The sequence below is a fragment of the Panicum hallii genome, chromosome 6, assembly GCF_002211085.1.
Source record: "Panicum hallii strain FIL2 chromosome 6, PHallii_v3.1, whole genome shotgun sequence".
In the NCBI taxonomy this organism is placed as follows: Eukaryota; Viridiplantae; Streptophyta; class Magnoliopsida; order Poales; family Poaceae; genus Panicum; species Panicum hallii.
In genome coordinates, this window is record NC_038047.1 from 6957148 (window position 1) to 6983471 (window position 26324).

Sequence of the window (26324 nt, forward strand, 5' to 3'; positions counted from 1 at the left end):
ATTGCATGATCATAAGCCCTGGCAGGGGGAAGTTCTTTAGGTTCTCCAAAGACATCCTTATATTCCTCAAGCAACTTCTTAACTTCTGGAGGTGTTGTGGGACTAGGTTTGTCTTTACAGTGCTCCACCACAGCTACTGCCCGGACCTCATTCCCCTGACACCACTTCACTAACTGTTCAGCATGGATTTCAGACAATTCCAGCTTGGGTGCAACCACTCGCTGCAACTGAATTGTTTTACCATTTTCCACAAATTCCATGGTTCTCTTATCCCAATCACACTTCATGGGACTCCTAGAAGAGAGCCAGTCAAAGCCCAATATAGAATCATAAGCCCCTCAGTCAATAACTCTCATGTCAGTCTTGAATGTGTGCCTATGGCACCACCATTCCAGCCCATAAACTATCTTGTCACAGATCAGCATTTCCCCATTGGCCACCTTTACTTAAGGATGGCAATAGGGCCGGTTCTGATCAGGTGGAGTGTCTGGGCACCCAAAACCAAAACTCGAACTTAAAACCCAAATCCGCTCCGAACACCGATTCGGGTGAAAATCCATCCCCAAAACCGAAACCTGCGCATACCCAAAACCTGATTGGATACCCGAAACCCGCTTTGTATGGCAACATAGTAAGACCAATAAGTACTTTCTATAAACATATACATGATATATATATAACATTCACATGTATAAACAAGAGGCAATAAATAGTAAATAATTTTCTAAGTCAACTTAGAATAAAATTAATAGTCTAAGTAAACAAAGTTATTACTAATATACTATAAAACATGAGTTTTTATTTCAAATGGATATCCATAGGGTATCCATGGGTGAAAAACCAAACCCGAAACTGAACCTGATAGGTTTCAGGGTCCCAAACCCTAAAACCATGGGTGAGAAATCATCCCCAAACCCAAACCCACTAGACCTGAAACCCGCGGATATCCGACCCGAAACCGAACCATTGCCATCCTTAGCTTCACTTGGATAGGTGCACAAGACTTAGGCAGGATACCCATTTTGTTCAAGAATGTTGCATTCACAAAACTAGTAGAATTGCTAGAGTCGACAAAAGTCAGCATCACTTTGTTTTGTACTAAGGATCTTAGTTTGATGCACCCCTCCTTATCAACCCCATCCACAGCATGCAAAGATAGTTGCACAAATTCCTCAGTCAAAGCATCTTCCTCCTCTAACTGATTCAGCACATCCTCAGATAATGGCTGATCCAAGTCATTACACACCAAGGCATTCAACTGAGTCCTAACCCTCACCTTGCATTTCTCAGGGTGGGTAGGGTCATTGGGCTTACCACAATACATGCATTGCTCATTGGCCTTGCGCAGATCTCTGATCTGCCTTTCTTTCCACAGCCCTGAAGTAGACTGGTTAGATTTGTAATCAGGTCTAGCATTGAAGTTGGAACTCTTCCCCATTGCAGGTTTGGTTGCCTTAAATTTGCCCTTCTCTTGCAGTTTTTCCTGAATCTTAGCCAGCAAAATGGCCTTATCAACTAAAGCTAGAACTTGAGACATGACTGATCCTTTAAGTTCAGGCTTGAGACCCTTCATGAACTGGGACACAAAAAACATATCTCCCAGACTAGTATTGAGCATCAACAACACATATCTCATCTCCTCAAAGCCCTTGGCATACTCCTCCACTGAACCCAACTACTTGTACTCCAGCAGGTTAGAAATAGTTTGCCTATAGTCATCAGCACCAAATTTTTCCTCCACAGCTTTACAGAACTGTGACCTAGTACAAACCCCATCTGTCACCTTGAACACTTGCCACCATCTGGCTGCATTCTCTTTCATATGTAGTGCAGCAGCAGTCACCCACATAGTATTAGGAACATGGCAAATTTTGAAATAATCCTTATACTTGTCAAGCCAGATCTTAGGATTCTCCCCTTCAAACAGAGGAAATGACAGCTTGGGAGGAGTGTAACAAGGATGGAACCCCTGATCATCTCTATCACGCATGGAATGACTAGTATCTGATCGCCCTGACCGAGGATTGGCTCTACTGGAATGCATAGGGTTGATGTTTTCAGACAATATCGAAGGACTCATAGAATCAGAGTCAGAATCTTCATGAAGACGAGCTGCACTCAGCTGTTCGACTGCCCTCACCATCTCTGCAATCTGCTGAGGGATCACCTGTTGATCCACGTCAGTTACCCTACAGCCTTGGTATTCATAGTCAGTTGAGCCATCATATGCTGCTGATTAAGATTAATCTCATGCATGAACAATATATCCATATTGGCAACCAGTTTGTCCCAGCGCTCCTAATCCTGCTGATTCCGTAGATCCATGGCATCCAGAATGTACTGAGTCTGCACAGAGGGTTTAGGAGGTGCCGTGGCAGATCTCCTAGAAGCGGACCCAAGCGTGGATAGGAATTACACGGTCGAATTGACTCAGCAGAGTACCGAATCAACCAAGCAACCAAACCAAAATTGGTTGCCCAAATTGAAGCCGATGGAGTAGCGAGATCTAGCACGCGTACATGATGTAAGAAGAGGGAAGGAGCCTACCGCCGTCCAACGCCACCAGAACACCAAATCTGTCGGGACCACCACCGCCAAACGCCGCCGCCACCGAAAAAACCCCGATTGGTCCACCACCACCACATGCCGCCGCCACCGCCGATAGAAGCCAGCCAACACCCACGCCGAGGATAGAAGCCTCTGATACCAACTGTCACGACCCATGGTCACCGGCGATCGACGCCGAGACGATGGAAATCGGAGAGATAGTTCGCGGAGGAAGGATTCCTCTCACTGTTTACTTTCTGAAAATTGTTGTGTTCTTAGCTGGGGCCTTCTCTTAAGCGCCTAGTGTCTCACCGCCTAGTGGGCCATTACAGCAGGTTCGCTACATAAAATAGAAATACACTCTCGAAACTAGAAAGCGCATTTCATAGAGTACGCCATCTTCTCATATGGCATCATAGGACGCTGACACAGCCGGACCTGTCGCTGTGCGGTGTCAAGGCCGGCGGGGTGGTGGACGGCCTCCCAAACGGGGGCAGGGCCTACGTCACCGGCCGCTCCGGCTCCAACCGAGCGAAAGTCCTTACCTCCGACAATGACATCTATGGTTTTCCGGCCACGTCACACACCTTCCATTACAAAACTGAAGTTCTCAGTTCGTTTGTTGGTTATTTTAAGTTGGCGTCCGTCTGACAGATATTTTCTCTATTCTACTTGCTAAATTTTCTTCAGGGTTCGAGTCACCCATACTGAGGTACGTACAGCAATTGGTTTTTGGTTCGTGGACTCAAATTCCTTATGAATTTTGGTCCAGCACAAATTATGGGAAACAGTAATGTAATTCCCACTGAAATTTAAGAAAAGATAACTGGAAAGTTTCATTCACAAAAGAAAAAACAACTGGAAAATTTAGCCCAATTTGGCCATCAACACCGTATATGAAAACTCCAAGTAGAAAAATACTGTGGCTCCGCTCAGTATGGTGTTCTTGGTCAAACTGAAAGACACAATCCTTAGTTACTGAGAACCTTGCATTTCCTTTTTCACTTCTTTTTTTCTGCTCTTGAAGGGAAAGTCCATATTTCAAGTCTCAGCTATGGTTTTATCTGTTTTTCCTGCCCTGGACTCCTACACTATTTAGTTTAGAACCTTTGAATTATCAAAACGTTACAACGTGAATTATCAGAGCATGTGTGATTGCAGAAAAATAGCGTAACAGGATACTATGTTGTGGTCCCTGATTTCTTCCGTGGTGATCCTTACAATGACAGTAGAATTCTTTCAGAATGGCTCAAGTCTCACTCCCCGGCAAGTTCACATTCACCTCTCAATTAATTTTCATGTGTTGTTGAATCACAATGTAACGAATCCTTTGACACCTCTTACATTGCATCACGATCAATCTAACAGGTCACAGCTGCTCAAGATGCCAAGCCACTCTTTAGCTTCTTTGAGGAAGGATAGAAATATCCATCCGGGTTGGTGGTTATTGCTGGGGTAGCGAGTAAAATCCCCATCAATTACTATGAACTAACAAGGTGCCCTGCGCAAATAGCGCATGTAGCTAGCTTTTTCCTGCTAATATTTGGACTTTCTTTTCACTGAAAATAAATTATTCAAATAATTTTACATTGTTGTTCATGAAAATGCTTTTGTCCACAGTTATTATTTGTGTAATGTTCAAATTTCCAGTCCTTCTAGATGAACATGGTGATTCATTATTTTATTTCAAAATTTATCTACTAAACATAAAGGTATGAGTATAATATTTTTATTTCAAATTTATCTATTAACATATTCTACATGGTCCCTTTATTTAATTAATATGCTTCTAAATATTAATGTAAATTAAAATACACTTTTCATTTCTTTTCTCAAATTTAGTTATTGATTAATTTGATTTGACATGGATTATTTATTTTTGCTATTTTGGTTCCAATTTAATATAGGGTACTACTAATATTCCTATTATTTCAATTCTGAATTTAGCTATTCATCATTTATCAATTGTACTTATCATGTATTCTTAGATAGACCATTAGAATATCGTAAAAATCAATGGTACAAATCATTTTTTATTATCATGGTAATCATAAGTTCTAATTAAAAATTCATCTATTAACGAATTATATTATCCATCGGCTCTTTACACAAGCATAGCTTCCCAATCTAGATGGAAATTAAAAAAAAAATTCATTATTTCAATTCCAAATCTTAATCATTTATCAATCGTATTTATCTGAGAGGCTTTATTTAGCTATTTTACTTCTTCATTCACATATAAATGAACTACTAATTTTTTATTTCAAATTTGGATATTTCTTGATCGTATTCAACGTGGTCTCTTTGTTCAACTAATATTTTTCTTTTTCTAATTCCATTTTTTTGTTTGTTAATCGGATTCGACTTTGATTCTTTGAATTTTTTCTAAACCATTGAATCAACATAAAACTCACTGGTGCCTATTTAATCATATTTTTTACTGGAATTGTAATGAAATATTTCTACCCTGGCATGTGACTATGTGAGATTAGCATTCTTTGTCTACAACAAAATCAGGAAAAAGAATGCACCAATCCACATTGAGAATCAGTATTCTTCTTCGTAACTACGTAGCCTATCCATGTATGACTGTTTTATTTCTACACCGCAACTTGGCCAATTAGGCGGAGGAGTTTTGATCCCCATCAATTCAGCAAGAACCGTTTCTCTCCATGTGCAGAACCTGAAGCTTCCTTTGCATGCTTTCACATTGAATTAATGCTGCTCACCGAAGTAAAATCCTTTCATCCAGACTCTCGTCTCTCCTCGCTGTTCAATCTACATGACATGCCACTACACGTCAGCGCGCTCACCAATGTAGAAGAGCTCAAGCTCGAGTATCGCAGGCCCACCAGGCATAACCATCTTGGTGCATGGCTTGGAGGGGACTGGATATAGGAGAGCTGCGGAGGAGGGCACGGCCCTAGAGACAATGATAGACCCGCCATAAGGACCAAGCTAGTGGCGAGTAATGTGGACCACAGAGCAACGATAGGTGAATTTTTTTATGAATACCCAGCTCACATAATCTTTCGGATTTCTCGACACCTAAACAACTCCTTACTATTGTTAACGGCAATGGCAGCAAACGAACACTGGGGTAGACAAATACGGCTCGGAGCCTCGAAGCTCATCCATGGGCTGGGGTGGCGTGAGGCGAAGGCCGTGGGGTCGTGCAGACCACATCGTGGCTGCTTGCCGATGCGGCGGCACCCCGCGCAGCGGCGCCGCCCGATGGAACCAGGTGGAGGTCGTTGGACCCGGAGCCAGTCTGCCACTGCGCGTGGTGGAGCCACTTTCATCTACTTAATCTACCTCCGTACCGCAGATCCGCATGAGCCAGCAGCAAGCTGTGGCCAAAGGTGAAGACCAGATGCAATTCGTATACAAAAGAAAATTAAAAATATTTAAAAACGTTTCGCTCCACACGGGTTGTCTTCTATAGTTAAGAAATACCTTACCAATGTAGGATCGTAGAGTGCATGTAAACTTCAAATTAAATATGTTTCTATTTTTCATCCTATGCCATATCTTGTAGATAGTTGTACTCAATATGTACTCTTTAGATCCTTAGATTAGATTAGTTTAGACTGTTAGATGTTCATAAAATCTAATAGTATATATTTTTCTTTTTTTTCCGATTAATGTGATAATTTCTAGACCCTCTCGACGAACGTGGTATCTTCTTTTAATACTATTATACAGAAGCAATCGCGGTCCGAGACAGGTCGCAGTCAGAACCGTGTGTTTTTAATGATATTTCTTTGTCATCAAATTCATTGTGAAGTGCGCAAATCCTTGTCTTATCGCAGTATTAGCACATGACTTTACTTAAAAAGACGATAACCTGATTTCTCGATTTCCCACACAACTTCAATAAACAAAAATTTCTGACTTATGATGCACGGCCATGTCCTACCTTGCCAATTCATGACCTCGCTCCCCCCTGCTGATCATGAGCCCGAGCCCGTTGGTCTCTCATCGCCGTAGGAGGCCAATGAAACGAGGCTAACACAAAAAAAAAGCTTAATTTCGTCGGCCAGAAACCGTCGAAAATAGCTAGAAAACCATCGAAAATATATATATTCGTTGGTTGGCCGATAAAAATAGGCCAACGGAATAAAATCGATGAAAATGAACGCATTTTCATCGGCAACCGATGAAAATACATTTCTTTTCGTCGGCCAGCACAGCCGACGAAAAAGATATTGTTTCTTCGGCCTCAAAGACCGATGAAAATAATCGAAGTTAGTTTCGTCAGCTTCGCTAGCCGACGAAAATACTATATACGCTCCAGTTTTTCGTCGGCCCCCGGCCGATGAAAATACTGAGCGCCTGCTAAAACAAAACAACTGCTGCATACTAGTTTTCTAGAATTATAAATAGCAGTTAATTAATATAAAAATAGTCATCCATAAGCATAGCATACCACAGCATTCATACATCATCACGCAATCATAAAATACATCTCATAAGTGCAATCATGAAATCCACAGTCTAAATCACATGTATATGTCAACCAAACCCAAAAGCAAAAATCAATGAGGGGTAATATTATGTCCACTGCCACCGTCACCTCCATAAATATTATGCGCTGTCGATGGTGGCGTGGACGGACTGCCAGATACTCCTCAAGACTACTCGACCAACACTAATTATAGATAAAGTTAAATGTATATAGTACATATATATAAGAAAATTTGAGAATTGCTAGTCATACGAAAGAATTACCACTTGTGGAGATGGTAGATGCATATATGGTACAAAAGTCGGCGGTGGTGGAGGAGGCGAAGGAAGAGGTGGCAAATTAAATTGTGATTCAAGGGTAGCCGCTAATATTTACTAAAATCCGATAATAGATCAAGTATCTTATAGCAATGAAAAGTGCACAACGACTTAAAAAATATCAAACTTGCATAGTAACTGAAGCTGTCGTTGCTGAGCGAAAAAACCTTGCATGTACTCATGTTGTTGCCTTGCCCACTCCTCTTGCCTCTGCATCGCCTCTCTATGCGGCGCGGGGCGGCGGCGCGCGGGGGCGGCAGCGTGCGGGGGCTTGGCGGCACGTACAAAGCAAACGTGCGTGGAGCCAGTTCGCTACTTAGGGCAACTGTATTTTCGTCGGCTCAGAGGAGGCCGATGAAATTACACTTATTTTCGTCGGCCTAGGTTAAGCTGACGAAAATATTACTTTGTTTCGTCGGTCGTGACCAGACCAACGAAAATAAGTTTAATTCCGCCAGCTTGGGTAAGCCGGCGAACTAATTTAGTGGTTTTTGTCGGCTTTTCGTAGACCAACGAAAATAAATATGGCCAACAAAATTGAGCTATTTTAGTGTAGTATAATCAAACATACATGGTTTCGATGACCGCATGCGGAGAAGCCATGGTCGGCTTGGAGAAAGCTTGCTGGCAGGTGTCTAGAAAAATTGAATCTTAACTTGTGTCCTCTCAGATCCGGTGCTTCGATTTGCACAACCAAGCAGGTCGTCGATGCCTCCGTAGGATTCAGATTTACCGCGGCGATTCCACCCTAAGATTCTTATTACCCGGCCACTCAGTCCATGCAGCGGCGGTGCTAGCAGCACGGCCTCCAGAAAACTGGTAGCATTTAAAAACGTATTTGATTGCTCCCATACTATATCTTGTAGATAATTTTCTTTCCTTTTAATTTCGAAATTATATATTTATTAGTCATACTTGATATGGGCTCTTTAGATTAGTTTAGACGGTTAGATATTTATCAAATCCGACGGTGTATATTCTTCTCTTTTTTTCGCTTTTTTCGATTAATGTGGTAATTTTTAGACCTCTTGGCGAACGTATTGGATTTTTTTAACACTATTGTATTGAGATAATAGATTCACAAGCTCGCAAAATTTTAGTTTTCAAAAGCCTATGTCAAGAAAGACATACAAAATGAAATTCTTACCTTGTAGCTGCTTAATTTGCAGGAAAATTTGCTGCAGAGATGGCAAAAACTGAAGATATAGAAGCCGTTGTCCTTTCTCACCCTTCATTAATGACAGTTGATCATATGAAAGGTGCGCTTCTTTTACAGCGTTATGCTGCAGCCTTTCACTATACAGCATTTGGCGATACATTTGTGTGACAAGCCTTGTGTTCTTATGGTAACAATGCTCCTCTCATACTCAGCGATCAAATGTCCAATTGAGATCCTTGGAGCTCAGAATGACACGATCACACCACCGGAGCTAGTGCATCAGCTTGACCAAACCTTGAGTGAAAGGATGGTGGTGAATTCCTGCTTGTTTCAGTGGCACTGATTATCAATGTACCTATATATATGCACTTATTTGCTTGTGAATAACAAAAATGCATGAACTTGGCATCTGCAGATTCCATACTTTGTCAAGATATTGCCAGGAGTTGCCCATGGATTTGCTTGCAGATATAATACCACCGACCCATCCGCTGTCAAAAGCGCTGAACAAGCTCTTGCTTGCATGCTCGACTGGTTCCACAAATACTTGAAGTGAGGACATCTCATGTCTGTACACGATTGTTTTCGGATGAATAAATAAGATTAATTTAATCTTTCGGACATCCAGATGGTAAACTTGCGCACACCAACCATGCAGTGAAAGATGGATGAAAATGCATTGTGTTGTTTTTTTCAACGATGAATGCATTCTATTCTGTCCTTGTCGACTTGATCACTAGTGAACACCAGAACTTTCAAATATGCCATCTGTATAAGGTGAATACACACCCAGCTTGGCCCCACGTGTGTGTGTTCTGCACCCATTCTTGAACATTGTAGCCTGAGAATTATGCACCAAAGACTCAAGGAGCATGGTAATCATGTTCTTGCGCATACGTTCACTGTTAGTAGATCGTCATGTCTGCACTCAGCTTGCCTATATCTCAATCAGTAGATGAACTGATGTAAAACTTGATGTTTGGAATCAAGCTGGATACAAGCTTAATTCATGTTATCCTCTAGTTAACTAATACGAATACATCAAGCTTAATTATTGAGAACTCATATTGAAGTAATAAACCTTGAGTTTGCAACTTCGTCTACAAATCTAGTACATTGTCTTCCGCCTACCAAAGTAATCACCATTCCATCTCTGTATGTAAGGTCAGATCGCCACATTACACTTCATCCAAACAGTAAATTTCACAAAACTGCACTAAGATTCTAAAAGCTATCACAAAAAAAAGTACACTTTTCAAAGCCAGTTTGACGAATCTAAACTTCTCTTGGCGTATGTATCACAAAACTGCACTCTTGCAAATCAATTTCACAAAAAATAGAAACTTGTGCCCATTTTTTATCATAAAACTACACTTTTTCATAACTTAGAAGTGTAATATGTGATACAAAATTACAAATGGAAAACATGTGTTATCTTGTGATATATTGATGTCAATAAAAGTCTAATTTTCCAAAATTAAATCTTGAAAGCGTGGGGCTTTGAATTTTTCAATCTTATTGTAACTTTTTGAATGGGTGCACCCCTTTTAATGTAGTTTTTTGAAATTTGCTCCATCAAAAATATTAACTAACAAAATCGGTGTCTACATGACAACCATCCAAAAATAAGCATAACCAATCTTTTATACCTCACCCCAAGAACAAATAATCAGTACCTCAAGATTCCAAGAAACAACACTATTTCTTCCTCACCATGTAGATACATCTTTAATCGAGCCTGTGGCCTGACTTCCAGGACTGAGGTTCCTTCGAGTTTTGGAAAGCTACCAGCCATTGAAAATGGCAAAAGCAATAAACGCCAATTATCTGAATCAATTTCACCATTCTACAGATATATTTATATCTAAAACTATGTCCTGTTTTTGTTTAATAGTGTTTCATGCTCATCAATCAGCCAGAAGACATTTTGAAAGTCCAGTGCTCAAGTTTCAGAACTATTATACTATATATCCTGATCTGATTTCATGGTATATACCCTGATCTGATTTCATGGTATCATGTAGCCCAAAAAAAATACAGTCTTATTTTGTTCTTGTTGTTTTAATGCATCCAAACTGATTTTTTAACCATGTCAGTTTTGACAGCCAACTTATTAGCTAAAATCACTGTTATCAACTTTTCGTTTGACTTGGCCCCAGTCCAGAGTTTCAAACGAAAAGTTGCAAGTCAAAAGCTATGAACACCACTGCCTAGAATCAATCTGGTTTAACAGTCAGACACAGGGAGGTTACCGTACACACTAACACTGGGAATCTCCAATCCATCCACACCTTCTATTCCAGTTCCGCATCGAGATTTCTGCAAATGTAACAGAGGCATTAAAAATATGTTTCCTGGGAAGCATCCAGCATGAAGTCAGAGAGTTTTTGAATGGATACCGAGACTACAAAAGTTGAGCAGAAGCAAAATAAAGCCCATACGGCAGAACACATGCTATGATCTTCGCTCTCCCAGCACCATGCCCAGTGCGACAAGAGTTGTCAGAGAAAGAACTCAACACCTCTCATGTGCCTAGGCATTTGCAAATCAAGAAACAAAGCCCAAACAATGTTACGCTAATCTAAATCACGACTGCATTGGTCGATGGCATCTCATGCATAAAAAAATGTGGACATTAATTGGAGGTTAGACCAGGCATACGTACATCGAAAAGTTACGGCCCATGTGAGATGAAGTACAAACCTGTACAGGCTTCACGGTCTTCTACACAAACTCACAGTAAAAATGCTGGAAATCCATTGATTGTACGTAAGTCAACCAAGACCTGTACGAGTTGGTACTCACACCATATACAGAAAAAAATACTGGCAAGTTACAGTGAACAGTATGAATGAATGCTTGATCTATAGACAGGTTGCAGAGAGATGTATGTAGCTCTGTCAGAGTATAACTGGATGAAAGGAATTGCAGAATCACTTTGATAAGTGATAACTCTCACTCAGAGGGCCATAGCCGCTTCACATAACTTACAGTGGTATGGTATATCTGTACCAATAGGTGCTGCTGTAAGATTTCCTTTCCAAACATGTTTCAAATCCTATGGGGAATTATATTTGTTGTAACAATACAAAAACGATTTCATTGCACTTCCTATCAGGCCTATCAGGAAACTTTTATTCACACTTCTGAAAGAGTGAAATAAACCTTCAGACTTATTTCAAGGAATTTCTTGCTGCTCTAAGAATGTAAAGTAACTCTAGCTTTGTCCTAGGAGTTAACAGGAGCATCTCAAAGCATATATGCATGACAACGTGGAGTCAGAATGTCATGTAACATTAGGTACAAGTTAGGAGCTTCAGACCACGTCATGAAAAGAATAGCACTGGACACTGGACATGCACAAAACTTTGAGGTCTCAATTCTCCGGTGGAGCTTCTGTGCACAGGACCTCGTGATCTGCATGTGACTGGCCATATTTTGACTTGCAAATCTACATGCCTATGGAAGAATAGGCCATCACCTCATTGGCAGTTTGATCAGCACGATGAAACCACAGTACCCAAGGATACCAAAAGCCCTCATCTCGACTCTCCCCACATGGATATCAAGCATTCAACTTGCAGAAGAATCAACTATGCCTGTCAGAAGCCACCGTGGGACGGCTCACAGATTGGTGCTGCGTGAGAGCCCTCGAACCAGTTAGTCAACTCTTTCTCTGTCCAAGCTTTAATTGAAGTCATGATCTACTTTTTTATAACCGCTTACTGATCACCAGCTAGACGATTCTCTCCAATTTCTTAGACCTTGAGAGAATCAAAGTTGCTACTATGCTAGATCTTGATTAGACTTCAGCACCCTAATCTCACTTCCCCTTTCTCTATATAAGCACACTCATGTAGAAGAAAGCACGCTCACACACTGTACCTACCAACAGCATCAACAGCCATGGGGCAGGCTAGGGCTCAACTCCTAGCCTCCCTAGCGGCTATCTACCTCATCCTAGCCATCCCCCATGTCACCGGTGGCCTGACCGATGACCTCGAGATAATGTGGGGCAATGCAAAGGTGGTCACTGACAGCTCCGGCCAACAGGCCATCGCTCTCACTCTCGACCGCTCCACTAGCTCTGCATTCCGGTCGAAGAAGACTTGCCAATTTTGCAGGATCGACGTGGAGATCAAGCTCGTCCCAGGGAACTCGGCTGGCACTGTGACCACGTTTTATGTAAGTAGCTTAGAAACAAACTGATTACCGACGTTCTATTCGCTTGTGGATCTTCAGGCCAACTTATTTGTGTTGGGATCTGGTGGCAGATGATAACAGAGGGGGCATGGCAGTACCATGATGAGATCGATATCGAGTTTCTGGGGAACAGCACCGGCCAGCCCTACACCATGCACACTAACATGTATGCCAGAGGACAAGGGGGCAGAGAGAAGCAGTACAAGTTTGATTTTGATCCCACTCAAGATTACCACAAGTACACCATCATCTGGAATAAAGACTGGATCTTGTAAGCTCCTCTGCTATCTAGCAAAAACTATAGCTCTCAGTTTTGCATTGCCATATCATTCAGTAGTAGTACTTCAGTTTCAAATTATAAAGTTCATCTCACAGTGTCCTAGGCGAACTTCTCTAATTTTGACTACGTTTAGAAATATATATTAATTTCTACAACATCAAATAAAACACTATCAAAACAGATTTAATGAAACTAATTCGATGTTGTAGATATTGGTGTTCTTTTTATATAAACCTAGTCAAAGTTGGAAAATTTTAACTTGGGACAAAAGAAAAGTGGCATATAATTTATAACAAAGCAAGTACATAATAAAAAAGATCAAAGAGATTGGTAGGAGAAGTAGAGGTCTTAAGGCACTAAGGCTACACGGAGCACTGATATTCTAGAAAAAGAAATTGACACAGTAGGAAATGATCTTGTTCAACGTACTTATTCTGCAAGCACTAAGCCTAACCATATCGCTGTTTTCTGTTCTTTCTGCGGGTAATAATCATATTGCTATTTGTGAGCTGCAGATTTCTTGTCGACGACAAGCTGTACCGGCAGATCAAGAACAACCAGATGTACGGTGCCCCGTACCCATACTATTATCCAATGAGGGTGTACGCCACCATCTGGAACGCCGACGACTGGGCAACACAAGGCGGGCGGGTCAGGACCGACTGGTCGCAGGCGCCATTCACGGCATACTTCCGGAACTACAGGGCCATCTCATGCCCCCAATACGGGAACAACCCCTTGTGTCTCCCAGGCTCTGGTTGGTTCAACCAGCAGCTGGATGAGTCACGAAAACAGCAAATGACACAGGTGGACTCCAATAACAAGATATATGATTACTGCAAAGACCCCAAGAGGTACAAGAGTGGGCCACCCCCAAGGGAGTGTGGGTTAAATTAAAGTAGAAGTGATTCGTCCAGCAGATAGAGAGGGTGAGAGGTGTATTTTATGATTCAGCAATTCACCATCATTCTTTTCAAGATGGACAGTTCAATTAACGTTTTGTCCATTGTGTTTAAATAGAGAAAATAGACAATAATTGGTTGTGCATATCAATGTGATGTGCTTCAAAGATGACGCAGCGAGCAAAATACTTAATAGCTAATGGTGTTGTTTGAAAATGAGTGTTGTTTGGAAATGTAGTGGTCCACCACCACCTCACCCTACATAAGCACAAGGCTAGTACAAAAAAAAAATGAGAATGGAGTTTTAGTGTTTTACCAAAAATTATCGGATGGCACGGTCGAAAGCTAGCCACCCCATAGATCTCTTAATGAAAAAGGGAAAAAAGCAAGCCCAAAGAAATCTTTATCTTTCTTCCTTTAAACATTGAGTTGGTGGCGACAGGCTGCTGGTGCATCCTTCACCAAGGTCCCCATTTTCAGTCAGGCGCACTTCTGCGTCTGCCATGACGAACTCCAGCGACGAATGCGATACGAGCCCCATGGCACCCCTGTGCCGCATCTGGATCCCTCCCACAGGCATCCACAAGAGATGGAAAGTTGGAAACCATCTCAGTTTCTCGATGTTGTTTCTACAATGCAAAACAAAATGGAGTTTGGTTGAGGGTTTGTCGCAAGGAAGACATTTTGCAGGTGCAAGAACAATGGTAGAGAACGGACACAGCTCTGAGTTCAAGTGTGGCAGCCGCCGGGCGGTAAGACGACAACACCTCCCTGAGTTACAACTGCGGTGGCAGTTGTGCCTGGGCTCGATGAAGAAGCCTGTGATGGTGATGGTTGTGGCGGTGCGCTGCTTCCAAGTTTAGCACAACTTGATTTAGTACTTGATTCAGACTTCAGAGTGGGACGAATCAATAGGTTAGGCTGGTTTCTGCGTTCAAGCAAATTGGTTTGGTAGGGTGTATATATTACTTACCGCAGCCTGGAGGACTTAATTACGTGCGTTGATCTATTCGAGATCAATTCTTGCACAAGCATGCTGACAGCAGACTGCTAAGCAGTTTCTGGTTGGTCGTGACCCGTGATCAGAAACATTGTTTGTTTAGGAATGACAAACATTGCAATTAGCTTTCGACAAGACATTTCTGAGCTTTGAAATGAAGTGAACAGAGCTTCATCTGTATGGAGGCTACAACTTCAATTGAAAAGCGTGTTATTCACAAAAACCCAGTATGTTGCAAAGCAACAACAATTTCATCAGCAGCATCCTAGAAAGTGCATACAGTTTGTGCTGATTTTTCTCTCCCCTATTCGAGCATAATAATGACTGGTCAATATCATTATCATTTGTTTTATCTTACGATGAGGCTGCCGCGACATATATTCCCTTTCAAAACAAGAATATTGTTATAAGAAAACTAAGATATCTTGGTTACTTTATTCTCTTCCGACAGAAAAAAAATCTACCATAATCCTTCAGGTGCAATTCAAAACTGTGTTAAAACATGAGGATTGGATGCATTTTCTGTTTCAACTCATGATTCATGCACAGCTTGTGACCGACAACGTATAGGTTGGTTATGAATATGCCCCTTATAGCTCAGTTGACAGATAATAACTACAAAGTGATGCAAGAGTAACCCAATGTTCAACGAACAAAAATTATTGTGCATGCCCTCTTATAATTTTTTTTTATCCGTAGCAACAGAAGGGCATTCTGTTAGTCATTAAAAAAACGCCTGCCAAACTAGGATATATGACATGACACTTTAATTGCTAGATTATAGAGTCAAATTATCGGCCATTATGTCATCACAGTTTTGTGCCTAGCTACTTGCATACCTTCAGTAGGTCGACCAGGAAAGGATAGTTATCCTTTCTTTTCAGTGCTTGAAGGCATAATCTTATATGAGCCTGCAAAGAGAAACAACCCACACATTATAATCAAAAAAGGATAGGGTGATACAGATATGATGGTAGCCAGAACAAATATTAGCAGCTACTACCTCTCCAAATATTTTTATTTGTTATAATTGCTATTTCAGTGTGGAGACTCAGCGTAGGCAATAGCAAAACAAGTTCGAACTTCCAATTTTGCAGAGCAGACATTCAACCGATCATCACTATAAGTCTTTCAACATTCTTATCTCTGAATCCAAAACTTCGATATGATTACTTATGCAGACATTCCTTTGCCAACTTCTATAGTTCTAGTTCTCACTCTGAAGGTTATTTGATAAAAATTCTAGCTAATTGAAATCGGCTCTTTCTTGGTGGTGTTGTAATTTGAACACAGCACACATACGAAAATCTCAGTTTTCTGTTTGCTAACTGCCACCAAAATATAGAAGACCATCATTGAAAGAAGCATTTGCAAAGAAAAAAGGGGGGTAGTTACAGTGTTTAAAAAATTCTGAAATGTATCATAGCTATACTAAATTTCAAATTTTCAACAAATCATCTCCATAAGTGTCACAAGTGCTGGGTGTAAATAGTGAATGTGATGTATGCGTGCCACTTTTCCCTTTCTTGTTCTTCTGAACTCCAGATGAATTTGAGAACAAAATGTATGACTTGTTTTTCACAATTCCATATGCACTTGATGTAAGATATGAACAAGGTCAGCAGGTACCCACGCCCCATAGGTTAAGAAACTATACTCACATGTTGCATTTATGCAATGCAATATAGTGAAATGTATCACTTTCCCTTCCCTACATTTCTAGTATCCTTGCAAGATCAAATCCTTTTGAGATTCTAACAACAATATTTTTTTCAGAAAAATGAAGAGAAAAACTTACTGTGTTCCTTACGCCATGCTTCTTCTGATCTCCCTCCTTTACACCACCACACAAATTCCAAGTGCTGATGTCCCTCACTTCCACAGTCTGCACCCACTGATTCACTCTGTATGCCGATTACCTTCCCCTAAACAAGAGCACTGTGTAACTCATTGGACACTTCCGTGATAAACATCTGATTGGGAAAGATGACAACAACTACAATGCGTGGAATAGTGGTGAGATCCTCTCTCCTCCAGAGTCCACTGTGGCACAGAAGTGGCTGTAAATTTTCACAATCATTTGCTACGAGGATGATATCTTAACATCTTGGGCCTTGGTCATCACCCATAAAAAAACATCTCGCTCATTAGGCGGTGTTCCCTTTTAACATCAATAGAAAATTCTTCTTAATACAATGATACGCAGCTGGAATAGGGAAAAAAAGCATCACATGCAAATCAAGAGATGATGGGTGTAATAGTAATTAACAGGCTGAATAAATTATAGTTTCATCTTTACCACTCACCTATAACTAGTTGTTAACTCATTGTGGCCCCCATGCAATAACTGTCCTGTCCCCTGATTATTTTACACAACAATTTTTCAGTGCATGCTCACAGAATATTATTGTCAGGTCACTGCAATCCGATCACCCATGCCATGTATCTAGAAATTCGAGAAGCCAAAAAATAAAGCCTGAAAAGTATTAGTATAAGTCGTCCAAGCATTAAATTGAAGCAATCTCTAGGTCTATTCAGAGATATAAAAATAAGAGACACTGTCACTATTAGTTAAGGCAGAAAGAAGTAGTATATCCTGTTATGTGTCCTGAAACTACAGCCTTGATACCTACAGAAAAGTGCTCATATATCTTATGAGAGTGATTGCTCAACACTAAACCATAACTCATGCAATTTAAATTTCATAATCTCCCATTTAACTAAAACTGACCAGTCATTAGTAATGATCTGAAAGAGTTGAGAAATATGAAGTGACACTAGCCACCTGTCGGATAATTGGAATAATATAAAACAATTTGGGTACAAGTTGAAGTACAGATGCCACTAAAAGATGCTTTTCACAACACAAAATAGATTGAACAAGAAAGGCAAGAATACTATATTATTTTCCACAAAATAGAAGGGACATTTACTGTATGAACATCAAGACTTTGCTATTTGGACTTAAATATCACTAGTTTAAAATAAAAAGGAAATCTAAGTTGCTAAAGAATAATCTGAGCTCCACAAATTTCATTAGTGCACAAAACTGTGCAACTGCCACGAAATTTTCAAGCTGCTTAGTGCTTACTACAAGTTTTAGGAGCATGCACAAGATTAAACAGGTTGCAGTGTGCAAACACAATCAGGAACTTGTACTGTTGTACATTTAAATTTTCATGGATCGACTTCAGCATGGACGGCCATGTGATCTACAGGTGTTTTTCCAGTTTGACTTCAGGAAAATATGATTTATTTTCTGAATAACACTTGCCTTACTAAATGGCTTGCTAAACCTGCGGGGTTCATTCTTCAATGAAACTGTTAGGTCAACCAAAATCAGTCTACTCAAACAAATTCTTCATACTACTTTGCTATAAATTACGTAGAACACACCTGATTCCTAATAGAAAAAGCAGAGGAAAAGTGAATTCTACCACCTAGCATTGGTAGAATACTAAAGGTATACTGTCAAGAGCATATAAGCATACCTCAGGTTTGGACAAAACTATATGCTACAATTGAGTGGATATAGTAATATCACCCTACAAAAACTGCAGGAAGAGGAAACTAAAACCCTCAACTTGCTCGAGGGCCAGCATAATTTGGCAGAAGCTACCATGGGGCGGCCCTGAAGTTTCCATTCCCAGTACTTTAATCGATTTTTAAACCCACTACTTCAGAAGCCAGCTAATGATGGGCATCCCAAGAATCCAAGCCCTACTGCGTTAGATCTTGTTCAGAATACACACTGGTCTCTTTCTCTTAGTCTATATAAGGACATTGTTTCCACGCGTTACATCCACAGTGTGTCCACTCACTAAATACCACCAGAGGCCATGAGGCAGGCTAGGATACTAGCAGCTTTGTATTTCATCCTAACCATCTCCCCAGCAATTAGCGACATGACCGACAGCATTGAAATGATGTGGGGCAATACGCAGGTGCTCTATGATAGCGCTGGCCATCAAACCATGTCACTCACCCTTGACCGGTGGACGACTTCGGCGTTCCGCTCAAAGAGCCAGTACCTCTTTGGGAGGTTCGACATTGACATCAAGCTTGTCCCCAAGGAATCTGCTGGCACGGTGACCACAATATATGTAAGTAATCAAGAAACCAAAAGATCATCATTCAGGTTACTTATGGATCCTTAGCCTAACCATTTTTCTCTTGATCCAAAACTAGATGGTAACAGAGGGGCCATGGCAGTACCATGATGAGATCGACCTTGAATTCTTGGGGAACACCACCGGTGAACCATACACCCTTCACACAAACATCTATGCCAAAGGAAAAGGTGGCCGAGAAAAGCAGTACCGTCTTTGGTTTGATCCCACTGAAGACTTCAATACTTACTCCATCATCTGGAACCCGCACATGATCTTGTAAGTTCCCCCTTTATCTTGGTAAAATTATTAGTTCCTATGCAAAGCTACTAAGGCTCATATTGGCAATTTTGTGCTGTTTGGTAAGCAATTCTAGAAATGTTTGCTACTTCAAAAACAAGAAGCTTTGTTCAGCATAGCTATTTCAATGTGCAAGGCCTAAACGATTTGTCTTTTGTTGGGATACACTGATACAGAATACTTGTCAATGGCAAACCAATCCGGCGGATGAAAAATCAGATGAGGGCTGATACTCCCTTCCCACTCTATCAGCCTATGAGGATGTATGCCAGCATCTGGAACGCTGAGGATTGGGCAACGCAGGGTGGACGCATCAAAACTGACTGGTCCCAGGCACCGTTCACAGCATTCTTCCGGAACTACACAGCCAACGCTTGTGTCCCGTACAATAAAGCCTGGATTTGCGGCCAGGGTTCTGGAGATAGCAGTTGGTTTAATAAGGAGTTGGATGAGGAGGGGCAGCAGAAAATGAAGGATGTGGATGATAAAAACAAGATATATGACTACTGCACCGACTCAAGGAGGTTTCCTGATGGATACCCCCCAGAATGTGCATCGCAGTAGAAGTTATCCAACAAGCATATAGAAAGGGCGAGGAGTATCGCAGCCTTGGAGGATGTAGTCTATTCTTTACGAGTATGATTGTCATAACAAATGGTATTGTACATTGCATTTTTTAGGGTGTGGGGGGATAAAACATTGATGCTCATATGTTTGCTGACCATATATATCAAACAAATTAAGCTGAAAATGGTAGAATCAAGAGTAAACCATGATATGGTGAGCTGGATTTGTAACAATTCACTGCCAAAAGAAAATGCAAACAGTGCAATAAGAAGCCAAGCAATCCATTTTGTATTTCACGTTAGCAAAAAATATGTGTGGTGGATCAAAGATACATCACATTGAAGCAGGATACTACATTGGACAAAATGCGGAGTTAACTAGGACACATAGTGCCACTCATTGTATGTGCTTCACTACTAACCCTAAGTGGTAAAATTGGCCAAGAAAAATAATCCATCATCCCTGCCCATGGCTTGGCAGTAGCACCAGAAACAGATTACACAAACATAAACACCATGGTCGCTGAAATAAGAAAATATGGCAGGTACATACAAATCTGAACATATTACACAGATCGCCCACCCCAAGTTTCCATGAAAAGAGAAGTTTCAAAGCCAGTCAGTATCATTTCTATTCCTCTCAAAAAAAAGTATCATTTCTATTCTGCACATCAATCAACCAGTAGGACTCGAGCCACTTCACTCACTCCCATATTGATACAACGACGATGTCAATGATCACAACAGTAAAAACTAAACCTTACTTCCAGCAAGTTGTGGTAGGCTAACATGAGCTACCAAAAAAGGTTTAACAAGGTCAAAAAGGAAAAAAGGAGGTATTAGTGTGTCAAAAAAAAAAGAAGAAGGAAAAGGCATATAATTTACATAACGGAGAAGGAATAATCACCAACTGTAATGGTGGGCTAAAATTATGGCAGTTTAGAACATTAGATTACTCAGATGTGCACAGAAATTACAAAGGTGACAGTTGTGCATATTGTTAAGATACAAGAGTTATATAAGAAAAAAAATACAAATGTGTTTTCATACACAGACATGGCTATTTACATGCCACTTTGCTAGGAACCGCAATTGCACTGAGAATTTGGCTTTTTTTCTTTATAAAAAAACATCAGAAAAAAAGTAAGGTTTAGAAATCATACTGTAACATTTCCCAATGTAGAAGCCATATTGTTACAGAAAATATCCAAAATCATGAGAATTCCAGAATAATGCTAGCTATGACATTATTCAGGAGTCAGGACAGTTCCAACACCAGTGAAGATCGAGGAACAGAGGCCCTACAATATGGTTTCTGAGAATAAAACTTGTTTACTGCAATAGTAGACCATACTGGGACAAGATCTAGTCCCCCATATCCCCTCTCTTTGGGAAAAAGATTGGAGTTAGAAGGTCATTTGGGAAAACTCTCCATACCTTTATGTTAGCTCTGATCTAGGTATTCTGACACTATCATATTCTGTAAGTTTGTTGTACACACTTTTCCTTATGCTAAAGGAAAAAATATTGCATTATACAATGAAGTAGAAGAAAAAGTTACAATTATTGCAAGCTTTCTTTTTTTTAAGGAAATGCTGCAGTTGTCCCATAGGTACCGTAAATCACATGCTAAATAAAGACTTTCAGCTGAGAAACTATAAAATGCCTTGTCCTCAATAAACTTAAAGAATAAATCATGAACATGAAGCAAGCTTAAAGCTATGTGTGTAAATATGGATTAGTTAATTGATTGGAAACGAATGCAGTTACCAGGTCAGACCATAGAAATTAGTAAGGAATATGGATTGAAATCCGCAGTTTCAAAAATGATAGCATATCCAAAGAAAGAGCAAAAGAGTCAAATGCACGGCAATTCAACAGTGGTTGTGTCCATTTCTTGAAGAAATATAAGGGTAATTACCTTCAGCAAGTAAAAGGTCAACTAACTAGAAAACAACCAAGAGTCCTGCCAACATACTCCCCATTACATAGCACACCATGCACTGTTTACAGGCAAAGGCAATAGATGGAACAAATGTTAGCATCAGAGGAGAGAAAGTTGTTGGAATATTTAAACAAGGTCTGTATCACATTTATACATGCAGAGCACATACCCAAAAGATTCTCTCTTCACATTTGTATGATGCATCTGCCTCCTGTGTTGAAGAATCTAATGCAAATGTTGGCATGCAATGCAACACCAGAAAAGAATTTAAACTCCATGTCAAACAATGTCATGTAAAAATAGAATGTGAAAGGAAATAAATATAGATTCTTGTGGAATCAAGAAAAATAAAACATGTTATCTTCAGAGAAAGTGGCACACCAACTTTCTGGACAGTTGGATATATGAAACAGCCATTTGCGGTCTCTACAAAAATCAGGAATATACAGTATGTTCATCCTCAATTTGTCTGCCTTTCATGATTATAGCCAACCTAGTTGGTCAATCAGCTCAAAAATCTGGTAAAGGTTGTACATATCTGAACTAGATCATCAACTAATCCAAGATTAGAACTAAATATCTAAAACCACTAAAAGATTTATTGCCCACATTCCGCTATTTGAAAATGAACCATATTTCAATCTTACATAAATCACAGAATACAAAGTGTTAGCCTCAGCAATTGAGTTTTGTTTCAATGCTACAGACAAATTTGGGATATATGCTAGAATGCATGAATGAGAAGCGAAAAAGAGCATGCATACCATAAGGTAATTATATATCCATTAAAACATAACATTTCAGCTAATTTGTAGACAAACACGATCACTGATTCAACAGTTCACAATGGCCATCCAAAATCACATTCACATTAAGACAACCATGCACGCACGCGTGCACACACACACAGGGCAAGCTGTCTGGCGAGTGTCTTGGTTCTTGCTGAGATCATAACTGATTAACTGCAACAAAATTTAGTATCTATTGTGAAATTTGTCTAGTTAGGAAAACAAAGGATAGTACATAATTATAGAACCAAGTTACAACTTACAAGGAAGTTAATTACCATTACACTTCCAATCAATGCCAACATGTAAGATACACCAAACAAAACTATGAACATTATAGGCCAGTTGTGGTTAGAGCAGATTGCAACACATCTTCAAGGTACTTCTCCGCAGCAGCATACTGCCTCTTTTTGTCCTCTATAGCTAGTGCTGCTAGAGCTTTATCCTGATAAAAATTGCAATAGTACTCAAGAATTAGCAACAGATTCCATCTGAAAAAAAAAGAACAAAACAAAGGGCAAAAGGCTTACTGGAGGTAAATCCTGGTAACTTCTTAATGTATCAGCAATGGGTTTTGTCTTCCTCTCGAGATCCTTCTTATGCTCAGCCATTTCCATCAACACACCATGATTGATCTCTGGTGTATAACCCACTCGGTTAAGCATTGCCTGACAAATATAATAAGACAACAAGTTCAAAAGGCGTCAAACTAGATTCCCTAATCAGACAACAGTGTGTAACTGTAATTAAACAGCATCAAAATCAACAACTGGAAGCACAAGCAGAAGCCAACTCCAAATATGAATCATACAAAATGATAGTCACCTTATAATTTGAGACTTGGAGGATATACTGACGTTCCTTGGAGTCCATCATTACAAGCTTTGTCTGCCAATCCGTCATTTGCTCTGCTTGTTGCTTCTCCACATCATTTTTAAATTTCTCCAGCATCCTAGAAACAGCACAAGTAATAATGTTTGACACAGAAATCTAGGTGATAATGATTAGTGAGCACTCCTTAAGTCAACTATGAATGACAGTTTTTCACTCACTTCTTCAGCTCAGTAAGCTTGTTTATGGCCTTCCGAGTGTAATCAAGTAGTGCCTTTGACTCCTTATGCACTTTGTCTCTCTTCTCCTCCACCTCTGCTCGCCTCAGTGACAAGTCTGCACTAGCCACCACAAAGCTGCATGACAAAAATTTTAGAATCTAGTAAAAGAAAGGCCAATAAAAAAGAATAATCGTAATAGTTCCTACAGCAACCAAAGACCAAAACATCACTAATATCTATTGACCAGCTTCCTCAGAGTTGATGGCGAAGTTTTTCTTGAATAAGTTGATGAAAAAGTTACTAAATCAGAATAATCAAATACAGAAGGTGTTACATTCAGTTGTATATACAACACTGGAGGACAGAATTTTACAGGTTTGCTTATCTAGATTTTTGCTTCGAATTGCAGCAACCGGTGTTAATTTATTCTCAGCTTTCGTGCATTCAAACCAAAACACAAATGCAAAAATAGCATTGTCTCCAGTCATGCCTTGGTTTTGCTATTCGACCAAAACCTCCAGCATTAACTGAAATGGACAAAATCCGTCGATTCATGCAATAAGTGTGACAAATCCCAAATCCTAAACAAGTGTACCCATCAGAAGTACAGATCTCTCACTTACTGCGTCTATGAGAGAAAAGACGAGCTATGTCCTTTCGATAATTCGATACTCGGAACCCTAGCGCAACGACTCACCTGCTCATCTCGGTGTCACGGATCGCGAGGAGATTGGCGACGGCGGCGACAGCGCGCGCCGCAGCTGCTGCGGGTGGCGGTAGCGCGTCCCTCGCGAGCCCCGCCCGCTCGAGCGCCTCCCGCAGGCGCGCCGCCTCCGCGCGGTACTCCGAGGCCTGCGCGCGCAGCCCCGTGGCCGCGATCCCGGCGGCCCGCGACCGCGCCTGTGACGCCGCGGCCAGAGCGCGGAGGTAGGCCACCCCGCGCGGCGTGGGATCGGGCCCCAGCGACAGCTCCGCGGCCGCCCCGCCGCCGCCCCGCCCTCCCGCTCCGCCCCCGGACCCGGCCTCCGCGGCAAGGGAGGCCAGCCACGCGTTAACCTCGGCGACGGCGGCAGAGGAGGAGGCGGACGCGGGCGCCGGCGCGGTGGGGTCGAGGTGCTCGGCGGCGTGATCCATAGGGGGCGAGTTGGTGGTGGGTCAGTGGGTGGCCGGCGACGCGGAGGAGAGGAGAGGTTGGTGTTTGAATTTTGTGGGGAATTATTTTCCGGAAACGGATTGGTGTATTGGGTTGGGCTTTCCTGAGCTGGGCGTGTTCGGGGATGAGTTGAACAGTCTATTGGGCCTGTTCTGCCCGTTGGGCCTAGATAAGGGGTGTTCGGATGTTAATAAGCATGAACTAATTACAAATTAAGGGGGTGTGTGTGAGAGGGCTAAACTTTAATCATATCATATTAAAGAGAAACCTATGATTTAGAAGTATTAAATAAAATTTAATTATAAAACTAATTGCAGAACTTCTGGTTAATTCGCGAGACGAATCTAACGAGATATATTAATCCATGATCAGCGGATGGTTACTGTAGCATCACTGTTGCAAATTATGGATTAATTAGGCTTATTAAATTCGTCTCACGGATTAGCATCCATCTATGTAAAAAAAATTTAGGCAAATTTTATTTAATACTTCCAAATGATAAGATTCTTTTTGATATGACAGAATTAAGGTTTCGCCCCTCGGAACCAAACAGGGACTAATTGTATAAGCCTAGGCTAATCCGCAAGACGAATCTATGAAACCTAATAAATCCATCATGAGCACATGTTTACTATAGCATCGCATTGTCAAATTATGGACTAATTAGACTTAATAGTTCGTCTCGTGAATTAGCCTAGGGGTTATGCAATTAATTTTGTTATCAGTCTATATTTAATACTTTTAGTATCAAACATACTAAAGTTTAACTCTAGAAGCAAACATCCTCTAACTTTGGACTCGAATTAACATGGAGTTGGTGTGGGCCTCTATCAAACAAAAACATTTTCTGTTGCTAAAGAAACATTTTCTTCTCTTCTCAACAATGTATAGTCCTTGTTATGTTTGTTTTGCGTGCTCTGGAATATATATAGAGCATCAGTATTGTGGCAAAGTGTATGCCTCTATTACTACATGTCTTTATAAATATTTCATATGATAAAATATTGATGCTTATAGAGTGATTTTATTGCGCAAGTAGCAACGCACGAGCACTGAACTAGTAGTCGTTATTTCAAGAAAAAATATAGTCTTGTATTATTCTAGTTGGCAATTGACACCTCACTTTCTAACTAGCAATGCACTCTTTACGTGATCAGAATTCTTAGACATTCCCAACCCTCCATGTAGGATGATTTTCATAACATTATTATACTGTTATGTAGGATTTTTAGCTTATATAGCACCATAATAAACGAGAGAGAGTAGAGAGAGGAGGAAACTGGATCTCATGCAAGATCCAGTGTCAACATGTAAACCAACACTATAAGTTGTGCATTGGAAGATGTGATGTCTTTATATAAATGGAGAACAAATATGATAGGTGGAGGAAAGAGAGTGAGTTTAATAGGAATGCACATCAAGATATTATAAGCTGTAGAGTATAGTTTTTAAAAATGGTGTCTTGATGATATGGTAATATAAATACTTCCGTAGATATTATGGGTTGGGATTGCCGTCGGTAGCCTCAAAACCGT

General features: G+C 40.6%; 3 protein-coding genes and 1 long non-coding RNA gene across 6 annotated transcripts; 2 read left to right on the top strand and 2 right to left on the bottom strand.

Moving 5' to 3' along the window:
- Positions 1-2519: 2519 nt before the first annotated feature.
- Positions 2520-9047, top strand: LOC112898100 (endo-1,3;1,4-beta-D-glucanase-like). The gene is given in 9 exon segments (XM_025966496.1): positions 2520-2524; positions 2967-3164; positions 3238-3259; positions 3709-3813; positions 3916-3973; positions 3976-4005; positions 8502-8591; positions 8704-8804; positions 8907-9047. Coding segments are annotated over 9 exon segments (750 nt in total).
- A 3300-nt stretch (positions 9048-12347) lies between these two features.
- On the top strand, positions 12348-19864 carry LOC112898101. Its single transcript, XM_025966497.1, has 7 exons — positions 12348-12676; positions 12766-12965; positions 13490-13857; positions 16422-16493; positions 18711-18979; positions 19065-19264; positions 19462-19864. Exons 1-7 carry the CDS (start codon positions 12398-12400, stop codon positions 19847-19849), a joined length of 1776 nt encoding a protein of 591 aa, XP_025822282.1. The 5' UTR covers positions 12348-12397; the 3' UTR covers positions 19850-19864.
- LOC112897221 lies at positions 14022-16899 on the bottom strand. Its single transcript, XR_003229604.1, has 5 exons — positions 16675-16899; positions 15716-15787; positions 14850-15062; positions 14594-14723; positions 14022-14505 (listed from the first exon to the last, which is right to left on the bottom strand). It is a non-coding gene; the product is annotated as an uncharacterized LOC112897221 (long non-coding RNA).
- Positions 19865-22414: 2550 nt separating the features above from the next.
- Positions 22415-24841, bottom strand: LOC112896323 (AUGMIN subunit 1). 3 transcript variants are annotated; one of them, XR_003229423.1, is made up of 6 exons: positions 24334-24841; positions 23637-23771; positions 23410-23536; positions 23115-23252; positions 22863-23029; positions 22415-22758 (listed from the first exon to the last, which is right to left on the bottom strand). XR_003229423.1 is itself a non-coding variant. In XM_025964258.1 (5 exons), exons 1-5 carry the CDS (start codon positions 24768-24770, stop codon positions 22919-22921), a joined length of 948 nt encoding a protein of 315 aa, XP_025820043.1. In that variant the 5' UTR covers positions 24771-24841; the 3' UTR covers positions 22535-22918. The 3 variants fall into 3 exon arrangements, 1 of the variants encoding a protein (XP_025820043.1); XR_003229422.1 differs by having other exon boundaries at positions 22848-23029; XM_025964258.1 differs by having other exon boundaries at positions 22535-23029.
- Between the last annotated feature and the right edge of the window lie 1483 nt (positions 24842-26324).

Coding starts and splice junctions, on each gene's coding strand:
- LOC112898101 (XM_025966497.1), top strand. CDS start 12,398: ATGGGGCAGGCTAGGGCTCAACTCCTAGCCTCCCTAGCGGCTATCTAC. Junction 12,966..13,489: donor TGGAATAAAGACTGGATCTT/GTAAGCTCCTCT, acceptor TGTGAGCTGCAG/ATTTCTTGTCGACGACAAGC. Junction 19,265..19,461: donor TGGAACCCGCACATGATCTT/GTAAGTTCCCCC, acceptor ACACTGATACAG/AATACTTGTCAATGGCAAAC.
- LOC112896323 (XM_025964258.1), bottom strand. CDS start 24,770: ATGGATCACGCCGCCGAGCACCTCGACCCCACCGCGCCGGCGCCCGCG. Junction 23,772..24,333: donor CGTGACACCGAGATGAGCAG/GTGAGTCGTTGC, acceptor TTTGTCATGCAG/CTTTGTGGTGGCTAGTGCAG. Junction 23,253..23,409: donor TCCAAGTCTCAAATTATAAG/GTGACTATCATT, acceptor TATATTTGTCAG/GCAATGCTTAACCGAGTGGG.